Raw genomic sequence first — 14,113 nt, 5'->3', positions numbered from 1 at the left:
CTGGACCTTGAACCCTGGTGCTGTTTCTGGGACTGGGAGGCTCCCTGAGGCTGGAGGAATTGCCCCTTTCTCCAGTGGCACCCCAAAGACCCATTCATCAGGTCTGTTTGGAAGGTGACCACTTCTGCCACCCCTCAGGGTCCTGGCAGGACGTGGCCCAAGAACCCCCCTAAGCTGTGACCTTGTCTCCGGGAGATGTCTCTGGTGAGGGACCCTCAGCTTGAGGGGGTAGGGCTTGGTCCTAGGCCACCACTGACTCTGGAGAAGTGGGAGGAAGCTGTCCCACCCACAGGCTGGTGGCTGAGTAGGGTGAGAGCCCTGAGCTGCATCACACATGTGTGTGTATGGGGCCATGTGCTCTTTGTACACGCATGAGCAGGTGTGGCTTTGATATCCTCTCTGGGAGCTGGTTAGCCTCTAGCTGGACTCGGGGGCCCCTCCTGGGATGACCTAGTTCCTGCCCAGCTCATCAACTGTCTGCCTCATTTCTCATCTGGGAAGAGCTGGCCGGACAGAAGGGCATCTCTGCTTCCTTGCCTGTCAGCACTTGAGCAGGGCCAGGCCTGCTGCAGGCTCCAGGCACTAGAGCACAGGATGAATGAATGGATAAATTTGGCGCTGGAGCGGGGAGCTGTCCACTTACCAGGTTGTGGGGGAGAGGTCCCTTCTGCCGACCTTAGGGCTGTGTCGCTCCTCTTGCCCTGCGCCTGACCACCTCTGGACCAAACTCCCGCCTTTATCTGCTGCCCTTCGCCTGGCCCCCACCCAGAGACTTCCTGTCCCCGCCCCACAACTAGCTTTTCCATGACATGGCCTTTGTGAGGGGGGCGGGGAACCAAGAGAGACCAGGAGGGCAGGAAAGAGTGAGACCAGGCCGTGAGGTGGAGGGGACATCTGTGTGGGGGCTTCTGACAGCCCACCTACTGCAGCTGGGAATCTGCCTCAGGTTTGTGAGCCAGGCAGGTCTGCACCCTAGTGGGTGCCCTTGCCCAAAAACTGTGAAGGCAGGGCCGGACGTGGTTTCTGGCCCTGACAATGTGGCCGGCTCGCTGAGGCACCGGCGTCTCCCCTGCAAGTGGGGCCCCTGTGGCCAGCACTAACTCCTCACTGCTTCCTTTAGCCACCCGCACACCAGTCTCCTCCCCCCACCCGCTCGCCCTGCCGTGGTACAAACATGTGGGGTGCGGGGGTGGCAAGGGTAGTGGTTGTAGAGGCTGCTGACACCTTGTAAGACCCAGAGCCCTAGGTCCAGGCCAGGTGGCCACCAAGGGCCTGTCTAGCAGGTCCAGGAGCTGCAGGTCCAGCTCTGCCCTCTCCTAAATGTGGCCGAGCCTGGACATGAGGAAAGTTAAGTACAAGACCAGGACCCCTTGTCCTGCAGGGGCTGGGGGCGGGAGGAGGCAGGGCCCTGGCCAGAACCCAGTGGAGGGCAGGCTCCCTCAGTCCTCCAGTTGCATGGGGGCCTCAGAACTTGAGGACTGGGGCAGCCCTGGGGCCCGCTCCCCAAGCCAGGTCCAGGTGGGACAACAGTCCTGGACCCCGCTCACCGGCTGCGGCTTCCTCTCCCTAAAGCTTTATTTTATAAAATGTTTAGACAAGTTACATGGGTAACACTTTTTTTAATTAAAATAAATTAACATCTCTACTCTGAGCTTCAAGGGAGACAGGGAGGCGTGGGGAGTTGGGGCAGGTGGGTGGCTACCCAGTGGAGCCCCCTTCTTCATCGTCGCTCCCGTCAGGGACGGCGTCAGTCCCAAAGTAGCGGTCACCGAAGTTCCCTGGGGGAAAAAGCAGGTCCTTGTGGTGGGGCCTCAGGCAGGCCCACCTGCCCACCCCCTCGCACCCCACCCCACCCCCGAGCCCCGAGGAGGCCAGGCAGCTTCACCGATGCCAGGGATGATGCGGAAGAGGTCATTGACGCGTTTGTCTACTGCTGTGGTGATGATTCTAACGCGGGGGAAGGCATAGGCCACCGAGTGGACGCCCATCTCCGCCATGAGCAGTGACAGAAGGAAGATCTTGTCCTCAGGCACGTCGTGGTCCTGTGGGGTGAGTGGCTGAGCTGCGGCCCTGGACCCGCCCCGGCCCCACCACACACCCACCCCTCGCCTCCCCCCCACTCACCAGCAGCACCCGCACAGCCATCATGGCTGCCGCGCCCGTGGACACTGTGCAGTCCATCAGGATCACGTGGTCGTCACTGATGTCCTTGGGGAGCCGCAGGTAGTGGAGCTGCAGGACACCCCAGGGTCAGGAGGTCCCAGAAGGCCGCACCAGGGCTCTCGGGGACTCCACCGCCACCCCCTCCTCTGGCTCCACTCGTACCCCGCCCTCCCCGAGGTTCCACTCCCTCACTCCCAGGGACCCCTCACCTCGGGCTCCCCAGTGAGTTGGTTGGTTTGGATGAGGATGGTGCCAATGCGTACGTCCTTGCATACAGCCCGCAGTGCAGGCTCCATGGTCTCGCCGGCCCGCAGGATGGACACGCCGGTGATCTGGGGGATGAGGTTGAGCTGGTCAGACCCTGCCTCCCCAGTTTCCACCTATCTCCCACTGCAGGCCAGGCCCCTGGTTACCTGCTTCCCCGCATAGCACTTGCCGGCATAGTCCTGACCCTGTGGAGTCTGCACCACGCAGTCCTGTGCAGGGCGGGATGGGGACATGAGGGTGAGGAGCCTCTTCTCCCCCTCCCTGCTACCCAGCCTCCCCCAGCCCCGTCCTCAGACCTGGAAAGGCAGGAAGGAGAGGGCGTGCTCGATAAGCAGCCGCATCAGCCTCTTAGAGTAGAAGATGAACTCATCGCGGCTGGTTTCCCGGTCTCTGTGGGTGGCGGTTATTCGCCAGGTTAGGGAAGGGCAGCTCGCCTGCCCGCTGTGCCCTGAGGGGAGGGGGGAGGGCTCACCTGATGATGGTGTGCATGCCCCGCACCTGCGGCGTGCTCTTGAGGACACTAAGCGTCCTGGGCAGGGGGTGGCACTGGTGCGCAGAGGCCAGAGCAGCTCTGAGGACACAAACCGATTGGGAACTCAAGGAGGGCATTTCCCCCAGAGCCCTACCCTCCCGCTGCAGGCTGGGGGTCGGGGGGCAGTGGTGGTGCTCACAGCAGTGTGCCGGGTGGGGGCTATCCTCCCAGTAGTTGATCTGGAGGAAGGCCTCTATTCCCGGATGCCCTCCCCCAAACAGCCAGGCAAGGGTTAAAGGACACGGTGGAAGGCAGAGCAGCTGACCGTTAGGCTGGAAGCAGGGGTTTCGGGCGAGCCTCCCTCCCCGCTCCAGGTGCCCTCCCGGTCCAGGTCCTGGCAGACGAATCTCTGCCCCCAAGCTGGGCACCTGGTCCCCAACCTCAGGACCCCTCTTCCAGGGGAAACAGCCGAGCTTTGAGGCCAAGCCCCGCCTAAGTTTCCCCAAGGTGATGCGCAACCCCCTCGGGAGAGGGGCAGAGCTGGCTTCGCAGCCCCTGCTGCCCCGGCCTGGAGCGGAGAGGGGCGGGGCCTGCGGGGCGGGGCGGGGCCTGCGGGCGCCGGCACACAGCTCGCGGGCAGCACCACGGCCAGAGCACTCTGTCCTCACAGATCCCAGCGCAGCTTCCTCTGCCCGCCAGGTGAAGAGGCGAAGAGTAGGTCAGGGAGGGAACAAGGCAGGAAACCCCAGGGTTTACAAAGAGGAAAAGAAGAAAGAGAGAAGACCACTTAGCGGCAGCACCGTGGTCCCCGCAGCCACCAGCTGGACTGGGGAAGAGCAGGAGGCTGGGGGAGGAGGGAGGCGGGGCGGTGGCAGGAAGACCCTGCAGCTCGCACCCCTGGGCCTGCGAGCACCCGCAAGTCCACAGCAGGCGGCCCTGCAGGTCCTTTCCACCCAAGGCAGCCACGCTTCCTGGAAACTTTTATGTCTCTGAACCAAGGCTTCCGCTGGAGCCCTGGGCTGGGTGAGAGGCAAGCGGAGACTGATGCGTGGGCAGGAAGCTGGAGGCCGGCGACCGGCCTGGAGGCATTTCCAACGCAGCTGGAGCTCGGGGCTCGGTCTGGTGCTTCCGGGCTCCGAGATTGCTGCATAGGGATGGGGCACTACCTTCCGCCTTGTGGGCGGAAAGGGCACTCAGCCCAGAACTCCTGAGGGCTCCACCTGGCTCTCTGCGCCTTGCCTCCAGCCCCAGGGTGGGCCAGCATCCCACGGGGCGGGGGCGCGGAACGAGAAGGGGGGAGGTGCCTCACCACCGCTTAGGGGAGTAGACTGGCTTCTTGGCTCAAGCAGAGAAGGGGCAGACCCAGGCCCTCAGCTGCAGGACAGGCTGGTGGCACTGCCCTGGGGCCCAGGAGTGCTGGCTCAGGATAGCTGTGCCCTGGAGTCAGACCATATACAACCAGCCCCAAGTCAGATAAAAGCCTCCAGAGAGGTCAGGGTACTATGTGACGTTAGGCAGGTCCTTTGACCTCTCTGGGCCTGAATTACCTGGCAAGGGCAGGTAGAAGCAGTGTGGGGGCCACCACACCACCCCTTCTGTGCCTGGGGCAGGGCCACCACAGAGGGTGGGCATGGTGGGAGGGGACAGCCCAGACTCCGAGCTCCCTGTGGATGTTGGAAATGCCTCCATCTGCGCAGACAGGTGTGGAAACTCTTACCTGACACTGAGCTCACGCTGCGGCAGCGACAAGGAGACACAAGGGAATGGGGTGGGTGTCAGAGACGGCAGCACCGCTCACCTCAAAGTCATGGGATGGCATGGCCTGTCGCCACCGTGTGCCTCAGCCAGCCGGGCCACCCCCACCCAAGAGCAGACACACCATAGCCCCAGAGGGGAGGGTCCTAGGGGCTGCCTGCCATGGGAGAGGGTCAGCTTCCTGTGGTCCGACATGGTTACCTCTGGGCGGGATGTCAGAGCCAGGACCCCTGGAGCTCTGTTCGCAGGCCTCAAGCACCCCACTGTGAAGCCAACCCCAGGGATGGGTGGCCCCCATGGCCAGCCTGTGGTGTGTGACCTTCTAGGATTTTGGGGACAAGGGACCCGGTGCCAAAACCCCAGTCACCCAGAAGGGCTGGACGGGATAGGCTGTACCTGTCCCTGCAAGGCCCACACTCCCTCAAGGAGCCCAGCTGCCCCTGGCCAGTAAATATGGGGCTGCTTGGACAGGTAGCCCTGGGCAGTGGCAGTGGGGGCCGGCTGGTGGGGCTGCGGGGTGTGGGAGCGGGGCCAGCTGTGGCTCACCTCCTCCAGCTGGCTGTGCACGTGCTGCACAATCAGGTCGATGGCCACTGTGTTCCCGCTCCCTAGGGGTGAAGGAGGAGGGTGAGGTCTGGTCCCTACTCTTCGGGGGAGTAGGAGGGAGGATAATGTCTGGCTGTGCTCCCCATCCCCGCCTCCCTGCCAGATGGGCCTGCAGGCTGACCCCGGGGCACCACGATGTCTGCCACACGCATGGTGGGCTGGATATACTGGTCGAAGGCGGGCTTCACAAACTTATTGTACTGCTTGATGACACCCTCGATGTCCCGGCCCCGCTCGCTGATGTCACGGCGCAGTCGCCGCACGAGGCGTATGTCAGAGTCCGTGTCCACAAAGATCTTCATGTCCAGGAGCTATGGGGGGTAGGTGCAGTGAGCAGCTGAGGGCCAACACTGGCAGGGCAGCACAGGCCACAGGGGATGGCCTCTGGCAGAGACCCTGGCTTGGGTGTGGGCCCAGGAGTGGACAAGCCCCTCAGGGCTCCTCTGAGGTGGGGAGGGTGTGGTGTGGCTGAATGTGTGTCTGGTGTGCATCATGCGTGGAGTGTGTGTGTATGCACAGCAGGCAGTGGGGTTCCCAGGGCCTGAGCAAACTCACACTCGGGACCAGCACAAGCAGCAAGGCCTAGGGCAGAGCCAAATGTGCAAAGACCTCGCTCAGAGCAGGGAAGGAGCCATCCACAGCCTGGCTGGAGGGTGTCACATGCGGGGCAGCTGCCCAGAGAACAGGAAGCCCTTGCGGACAGCGCCCACATGGGAGGCTAGTTCCCTCCCAGGTAAGAACACACATGTGCACACACACACATGTGAACCTACCCCACACAAATGTGGCTCTGACCTTGGCAGCCACGTGACGCAAAGGGGCTGTGTGAGATTCAGGAGACAAGGCAGCTCACCCAACCCTGGGCCTCAGCACAGGACGGGAACTGGGATGGAAGCATGCTTAAGGCCAGTCCTGCAGGAGGACCCGGGTCGTCCACCTGGAGCCTATTCTCACCTCCAGCAGCGTCTTGTCGGCAAAGGCCATGATTCCCTCGAAGATGATGACATTTGCACCGTACAGAGTTTTCTGCAAAGGAACCGTGTGTGTCAAAGCAAAGCAGCCTGGGGCCCCTGCGCCAGCCCAGTGCAGCCGAGCCCACGGCCTACCCAGTCCTTCTTCCGGCTGTGGGTGGTGAAGTCATAGATGGGCACCTTGACACTCTTGCCCTGCTTGAGCTTCTTGAGCGTGGAGATGATGAGGTCGAAGTCAAAGGCATCTGGGTGGTCAAAGTTGAAGTTGTTGTGGGCAGCCTGCTCCTGCTGCTGCCTGGTGAGCACCTGCGGTGGAGGGGAAGGGAGGAGCTGGGGGCAGCTGCAGGCTCAGGCCCCAGGCCAAGGCGGGGGCCATGAGCCTCCCAGAGGCAGCCTGCACCACAGGGCACCCGCACCTTATAGAAGGAGTCCATGGACAGCAAGACCACCCAGGGCACATCCAGGGCCTCAATGATCATTCTGGCCACGGTGGTCTTCCCAGAGGCACTGCCACCTCCCAGACCTGTGGGTGGGGTGGAGACCTTGAGCACAGTGGCCCAGCCCAGCTCACAGATGAGTCCCAGTGGTGCCCGCCACTCCCACACAGCCTCTTCTGACCTGGACCGAGGGGCCCAAGCAGTGCTAGTCACAAGACACCAGTGCAGGCGCTGGACATTGAGGCGGGCCCCACCCCTCTACTCGGGGGTCCCACCAGACGGTAGCTTTGGCCCACCCTTCCCGCCACAGCCATGCTCACCAATGGCAAAGGCCTCCTTGGACTGGGTGCCATGCTCATTGTACCATGGCGGCCGCCCTGCCGTGTAGATGGTGCGCTTGCTCGTGCGCAGGAGGGGCGGCTCAGACTTGCACTGGCTGGTGGTACGCTTCCTCGGCGAGCGCCCCGCGCCCACAGGTGGAAGCAGCCTGTCCAGGGACTCCGCGTTGCTGCTGTGGGGAAGGGGGACACGGTCGTCTTGGCCCAGGGCCATCAGCCCCCAGCCACCCTACATCAGGCCTAGTGTGACTAGTCCATGTGGTGCCCCTATGCATGCACATAGGCATGGTGAAAGTGAACAGACTTGTGTAGGGGCACAGCACACCCGGCTGCAGCCCATCCATCCAGGGGACAGCGGGGGACACCAGGGGAGCACGGTCCTGGCCCAGCTCTTCCTCCCACGTGGACTGGGCATCAGGGAGATGGGAGGTGGTCACGCCAAGGACAGTCAAGACCCATCAAGGACTGTGTTCCTTCCCCTGACACACTCGGGGCAGCCCTCTCCTTTTGTGAGACCCAGTCCCTGCCATCCTTCTGGGCACAGAGGGAAGGACTCCAGAGAGAGAGGATGGAGCAGGAGGGAGACCCAGGGCACCGTGCCAAGTACAGGGAAGAGGGTGGAAAGGCTGCACTTGAGGTGGGGTGGAAACCCGACCTGGGGGAGGGAGGCAGACCCCACTGGGGCTTTTTCCAATGAGCAGAGCTGTGCTGACTTCTTGGCAGATTTATACCCCAAAGGGGCATGGACATGATGGTTGGCTCAAGGCCCCAAGGCCTGAGGGGACAACAGGGGAGGCTCAGGTTGTCAGCCTGGCCGAGCGATCAGACGGGAGACAGAGACTTGGACACAGAGGCCCGTGTGAAGGTGGCCCTAGGCACAGGACCAGCTTAGGGAGAAGGCGCTTCAAGTCACTGCCTTAGAGAGCAAATGGACTGCTCACAGCGTCAGCTTGCAGACCTGCCCCAGAGACGCCGAAAACAGGCTGACAATCCAGGCAAGGAACCAGGGCACTCTGGACAACCCGGGTAGGACATGTCCACCTGCAGCCAGAGCCCAGTGATGGATGTTGCTCAGATACGGGTCAAAGCCTGAGAAGGAGTCACACACTGAAGACGTCCTCAACGTGCCATCAGGTGAGAAGGCAGAGTGCCACGAGCTGTAAAGGCCAGCACACGCCTGTCCGGTGGAAGCACAGACAGTAAGCTCTGGCCTCAGACACCAAGGTCAGGGGCAAGGACTTCAGGTGTGTGTGTTTTACAAGCACATGCCCCTTCATGAACAAAAACCAAACCAACCCTTGGTCTGTCCCTGAAGCTCACCATCACTGCTATGGCCTGCCATCGTGGGCAGGACGTGGCCAGGTACAGGGCGCTGCGAAACTGGCCTCGGGGAGATGTCCCCAGGAGTGCAGGGCCGGCTGGCTCACTTCAGGATAACCTAGCATTCCCCTGGCATTCCCAGCTGTGTGGCTCCCAGTGCACCCAGTGTTGCCAAGAGGCAGGAGGACAACGTCCGTGCCCACGTGTATATGGAGGGGGAGGCGGGGAGAGGAATTAGCTCAGGGCTAACACGTGATAAGTCACACCAGCGGCTTCCAGGGCACAGAGGACCCTGTCAGCACAACTGAAGCAGCTGAGAACCGTCAGCTGGATGTGACAGGAGGTGCAGCATTGTCCCAGGGGACACAGAGCGCCCGGGCTGCCTTGGTGCTCTGTCATCTGGATGGCGTGGGTGGGGAGCAAGCCCAGGTTCCCTGGCCTCTGCCCCCAGTGTCACCTCTGCGGCTCTGAGGAAGCAATTACGACGCGTCTGTGGAGCTGAGCACAGAGCACACAGCAGGACACCCAGGTGACGGGGCAGGGCTGGCTTGCCCGGTGTCACACTCCTCCAAGCTGGATGTCTCCAGACCCTGGTTAGAGGGCACCGCTGGCCATTCTGCTAGCTGCGCTTGGCCCCCAGCAGTGAGCACAGGGCCTCAGGGCTCAAATATAGCTGCCCCCAACCTGCGAGCAACCCCCAGGCCCTGGAGGTGACCTATGGCCCGTAGCTGGGGAGAGGAGCTCCACATGCCCCCAGAGGAAAAAAAGTCCAGTCTGTGCCTTCTACTCGAAAAGGAAACGCCAACACAGAAACCTGGGTTTGCAGAGGGGCAGAGAGGCTCTGCCAACAGACCAGACATCGTGCCAAGCAGGCTCTGGGACAGACAGGCCGCCTTGCGGGACCGGCGTGGGACAGGAGGCCTGGGCGAGTGCTACTACCGTCCCCCCACTTTTCCCTCCAAGCTGGGGCCCCAGCAGGAGCATCACCCCTCTCGGTGACTGACCCTCATCCCACTGAGGTGACGATGATCACCACCACCACTGCTCCTGAGGCCTGCGGTACTGACAGCCTGGGAGGGATGCCTTCTCAGGGAAGAGCTGAAGGTAAGCAGGGGTGACCTTGCCAGAAAGCCGCCCACCGAGGGCTGGCAATGGGTCTGAATAGCATCCAGCCCGCAGCCAAGTCAGGCCCCACCACCTCCCCAAGTGCCAGGCTCTCCGTTCACTGCACCCTCCAGAGCAGGCCTCTCCCCACTTTGGCAAGAAAACAACCTCTGATTTGGAAAGTCATGCAAGGCCTCACCTGCCTGCTCTCAGATGTCAGGGTGCTGCCATCCGCAAGGACTAAAGGCAATGTCAACCCAAGGGATTACAAACCATAACGGACACAAGTCAGCCGATAACTGAGAGCCCCAAGCAAAGCTGACATCTGCAGGTGGCAGGCCTGCCTGGCCTGTTTGCCCTGGTGTCCACCAGACAGTGCACGGGGCTGGGGGTAGCCGAGACACAGTGAAGAAAGGAATCCTCACCAGAAGACGGCAGGCCTACCACTCACCTGCCTTCTGCTCCGAGGGTCCAGCACCCTGACACTCGGATGCCAGGGTAAGCTGGGGGGCTGCTCATGGCCAGGACACGAGGGAGACCGGGATGGCAGGATGACCCCAGGTGTGTGCAGGGGTGTCCCTGCGCTGCCTCTTAGGCTCCCAGCAGTCCCTCAGGACAGCTCAGGAGTCCCCTGAGCTGCCCCTACATGGGTGGGCAACACAACCAGTGCGGAGCTGCAGTGAGGCCCGAGCCCTGACTGGCAGAGGCTGCCCACTGGGAGTCGGGGGGCCAACGGGTGAGAGGCCCCAAGAGAAGCAACAACACTCACCGCCAGCCTCAGGGGCCGAGGCCACAGGCATAAGAGGATCACCAGCTTGGGGCTGTGCACTGGCCTGATATTAATAGCACTAACCCTGCTGAGGAGAACAGCCAGGCAGACTCAGGCCAGCAGCGGGGTGAGCTGCCCCTCCTGCGCTCAGGCTGGCATGCTGCCCGGCCACGGCTGGCCGAGGATCCCCATCCGGAACACCCTGGAGAAAGTCCCAGACCCCACCTCCCAGGGGCCGCAGGGCGCAGGGCCCCCAACCCCAAGACAGGGAAAGCAAAGGTGTCTTTAGGCTGAGCTATCAGCACAGAGCCGAGCTAAGCGCCCCACCCCTGCCCCAGGTGCCTCCTGAAAGCATAAACAACCTGAAACTCTACCCCGCTGAGGCCTCCTCCAAGAATAACTGCCCCCTCCCCCAGGAAGGCTCCAGCACATCCCTCAAGGCCACCATCAGTGCTCAGTGCTTAACTAGGGTCACAGCCACGCCCCAGGCCAGCAGTAGGAGGAAAAGCAGGCCCTCTGGTGTGTGGCCGCAGTATTCACTCACATCCCAGGTCCCCAGCCTCCTCCCTGTGATTTAATGCAGTCCATACACCAGCTTTTCTACTCTGCTTCAGGGCTCAGAGGAAGCCCCTTCTGGGCACCACCTTGGGGTAACAGGTCTGCCCCCACCCACCAGGAGCTGCTCCCTCCCGCCCCCACCCTACCTGCCCTGCTCAGTCTCAGGGCTGCCGAGGGGGCCCTGAGCCCCATCCTGCTTTAGGAGAGTTTCCTGGGCGAGTGAGTAAAAGAAGTCAGAGGAGGAGAGAGCAGCTGGCCCACTAGGGCCTGGTCTGGGGGTAGGTGGCCCAGACAAGCTCAGGAACAGAAATCTGGGCAGACAGAACTGGGGCTGGGGGGCTGCAGTCCTGAAGGGGTACAGTAAGCTCCAGGGACTTGCAGTCACCACCCCACCCACTGCGAATCCCCCTACGGGACCCCCTCCTTCCCGTTGCTTTGAGCAAGTAGGCCAGCTTCCTTCCACTAGCCCAGTGGCAGCCCCCAGACCTGTGTCCACCTGGACCCCACCAGAGACAGCCCAAAGGGTGCTCACTAGTCTACCAGCACCTCCAGTGCAAAGGGAAAGTCGGTCCCTTCCGGAAGGCCAGGCGCACAAGAAGCCTTCATGCAGACCACAGAAGGCAAAGGTCAGGCGAGAGCCTCAGTGCGGAGGCACCTGCACAGACACCCAGACAAGGAAGGGAGGCAGCTCTGGTACCTTCACCATGGGGCTGGGGGGCAGCGGGGTGTGCAGGGACTGCGTCCGAGCGGAGAGGCGTGTAGGGCTGTGCAGGAACTGCGGGGGGAGGGGAGCACATGCTTGAGGAATATCCCAGAGAAGAAAAGGCAGGGTGTAATGAGAAATTCCCTGAGATGTCCAGAAGCTCCAGGGCCACTCCATGAGGCTCTGTGGGAGAATGTGCTGGTCTGTGCTTACTGCCCACAGGCCCTGGCTCCCCTCCTGTCCCCTGGGGACCACGCTTTTAGGAGGAAGACCACTGTCACCCTGGCCCTGCCAGGGGCACCTAGGTCCACTACTCCATCTGTGCACCAGGCAGGGCCGCCAGCCGCTGCCAACCGATATCTGCAGAGGGCGCTCTTCTCAAGAGTTTATCTGGTCTCCGACACATCAGATTCTCTGGAACTAACAAGTGTCACAGATTCAGGTCCCTCCTCTCCCACCCTGTCATCCGAGCCAGGATCTCAGTCACTCTCACCAGGAGGCCGTGAGCCTGGAGGGACACCAGAGGCTCCTTCAGGCGCAGGGGGTCTGAGACCCTCTCCCTGCTTGCCCAGCAGCTCTGCTGGCAGCTCCAAGTCCTGAGCAGTCCAAGCCATGGCACTTTGGCACTTTCCAGACACACCGCCAGGCTGAAAAGTTTTTCTTTGGACCCAGCCTGTGGCCAGCGCTGGGTCAGGCGGGGGGTGGGGGGGTGGGGCGGTGTTCAGACCCGGAAGTGAAGAGCCAGCCCTCCCCTGAGCGCTGCTCTGCCTCCTGGGTCCGGGCCCCAGAGGCTGTGAGCGGGAGTTGCCTCCCCAGCCAGGGGACAGAACTCCGCCTCTCCGCCACAATGTCCCCTCCTGCAAAGTCCCCAGAGCCGCGACTGTCCGGGTGCCTAGGCGGGAACTGGAAGACACCGTGCCCCGCACCACCCAGCATCACGACCTCTGGCCTCAGCTGGGAAGCCGAGTCTGTATGGATCCTGGAACGAACTGACCACCTGGGAGCATCCGGCAGGCTAACAGTCCAGCCCAGTGCTCGTAGGCCCGGCGCCGCGTCGGCTCGGGACAGACCGAGCCCCCATACGGGCCCTGCCCGCGGCAGTCCATGAGGGCCCTCCCCCGCCAGGCCACGGGGACCGGCCACGGGGAACGTTGGCTGGTCCAGGCCCGGATCCCTGGGCCGCTCCTCCCACGGAACACGAGGGGCGCGCCGCGCCTACCGGTCCTCGCACGTGGTCTCGCTCTTCCCCTCCGGCGGGTCTGGCCCGTCTCCAGCCGCGAGGGGCGGCGGCGCCGGTCGGGGGGCATCGGCCGAGGCCGGGGGCGCAGCCATGAGCTCGGGGGCCTCTCCGCGGGCGGGGTGGGGCGGGGCTTGGGGGACGGCCGCTCAGGCTGTCGGGAGCTATGGTTCAGGGCCTGGCGCCGCGCGCCCTGCAGCGCGCTCCGCGGACTACAAGTCCCACCAGGCCGCGCGCGCCCCGCAAACTACAAGCCTCACGAGGCCTTGCGGCGGGTGTGCAGGTTAAGGACCCCAGCCCACGCTTTACCACAAACTCGGCTACACAAAACCGCTGAAAAAAAATCAATAAACATTTATTTGATACAGTTATTTTTAATACATACAGTTGATGGCCCGCCCCGAGCCACTCCCGGGACCGGGGCGGGGACGAGGACCAGGGACAGATGGTCACAAGGCGGGCAGGGCCCGAGCTCACCGTCAAAAACATCTTGCAAATAAACACTTTGTAGATAGAATATATATGTATATATATGGTTACAAGTGATAGCTGGAACCTCTCTTTCAAAATGCACTTAATACGGAGAACTGGCATTAAAAAACCCAAACCAAGAAACCCAAAGTACAGGCAGGAGGTGCTGGCTCCCCCAGAACCCCAGGCCTTCAGGACAGCTGCCTGGAGCCCACGGAGGACAACATACAGGGACAGCCCTCCCTTCTGTGGGTCAGGGTGCACCCATTCTTTCCCTTCCAAACCAGAGGGACAGGAGGGGGCTATGGCCAGGAGGGCCATCAGTCACACCAGGGGACACTCATCTGCCCTTGCATGAGCAAAAAAAAGTGCATCCTATTTTGTGTGAAGTTTCGGTCCCTTGAGTCAACCCTTTCCTGTTCTCAGAGCAAGGGGGGTGGGCTGGGCCAGAGGTAGATCTTTAGAAAGGGACCTGGCATTGTGCCCTGGGCCTGGGGTCTCAGGCAGGGTCCATGCCCACCACACGGAGGGGGTTGTCTGCCACTGGGTCCCTCTCACTGAAGGTGTCAATCAAGGCTAGGTGACTACCTGGCTGCATTCCCATTAGAATGGGATGTAGACAGATTCCACCAAGCCACCAAGGGCTCCACTGCCATGGGAGGAGGGCTAAACAGACCAGCTTATCACTGCCACCCACCAGCCAGAGCATGGATGAGCAGGGAGGGGAAGAGGAGAAAGGGGCCCCCACCCAGCAGTCCCCACACCTTAAAGACAACGAAGGGGGTTAAAGTGCTAAACATCAAGTTACCCAGGACCCCACTTCTTCCCACACGTCCGGTGAGGTTCCCACATCAGAGATCGCATGTGGATGGCAGGGGTGACAGTGAAAGTAATCCCCCAACCAAAACCAGCCCCCACTCCCCAAGGGCCAAGTACCTGAGA

At 62.2% G+C, this 14,113-nt stretch overlaps 1 protein-coding gene across 15 annotated transcripts; it reads right to left on the bottom strand.

Annotated features, from left to right (window-relative positions):
- Positions 1–1,599: 1,599 nt before the first annotated feature.
- On the bottom strand, positions 1,600–12,836 carry UCKL1 (uridine-cytidine kinase 1 like 1). Of its 15 annotated transcripts, none has more exons than XM_055544404.1 (16): positions 9,885–10,618; positions 7,968–8,186; positions 6,992–7,182; positions 6,651–6,757; positions 6,370–6,540; positions 6,218–6,289; positions 5,385–5,574; positions 5,204–5,265; positions 3,571–3,590; positions 2,903–3,001; positions 2,727–2,820; positions 2,577–2,639; positions 2,373–2,495; positions 2,125–2,232; positions 1,886–2,042; positions 1,600–1,778 (listed from the first exon to the last, which is right to left on the bottom strand). In XM_055544404.1, exons 2-16 carry the CDS (start codon positions 8,042–8,044, stop codon positions 1,699–1,701), a joined length of 1,614 nt encoding a protein of 537 aa, XP_055400379.1. In that variant the 5' UTR covers positions 8,045–8,186; positions 9,885–10,618; the 3' UTR covers positions 1,600–1,698. The 15 variants fall into 15 exon arrangements, with proteins under 15 accessions (XP_055400379.1, XP_055400381.1, XP_055400380.1 ...); XM_055544406.1 differs by having other exon boundaries at positions 6,992–7,179; XM_055544405.1 differs by having other exon boundaries at positions 10,203–10,618.
- Positions 12,837–14,113: the final 1,277 nt, after the last annotated feature.

Source organism: Bubalus kerabau, chromosome 13 (assembly GCF_029407905.1).
Source record: "Bubalus kerabau isolate K-KA32 ecotype Philippines breed swamp buffalo chromosome 13, PCC_UOA_SB_1v2, whole genome shotgun sequence".
NCBI lineage: Eukaryota > Metazoa > Chordata > Mammalia > Artiodactyla > Bovidae > Bubalus > Bubalus kerabau.
The sequence above is the reverse complement of the archived record's forward strand: the minus strand, read 5'-3'. Positions and strand labels throughout refer to the sequence as shown.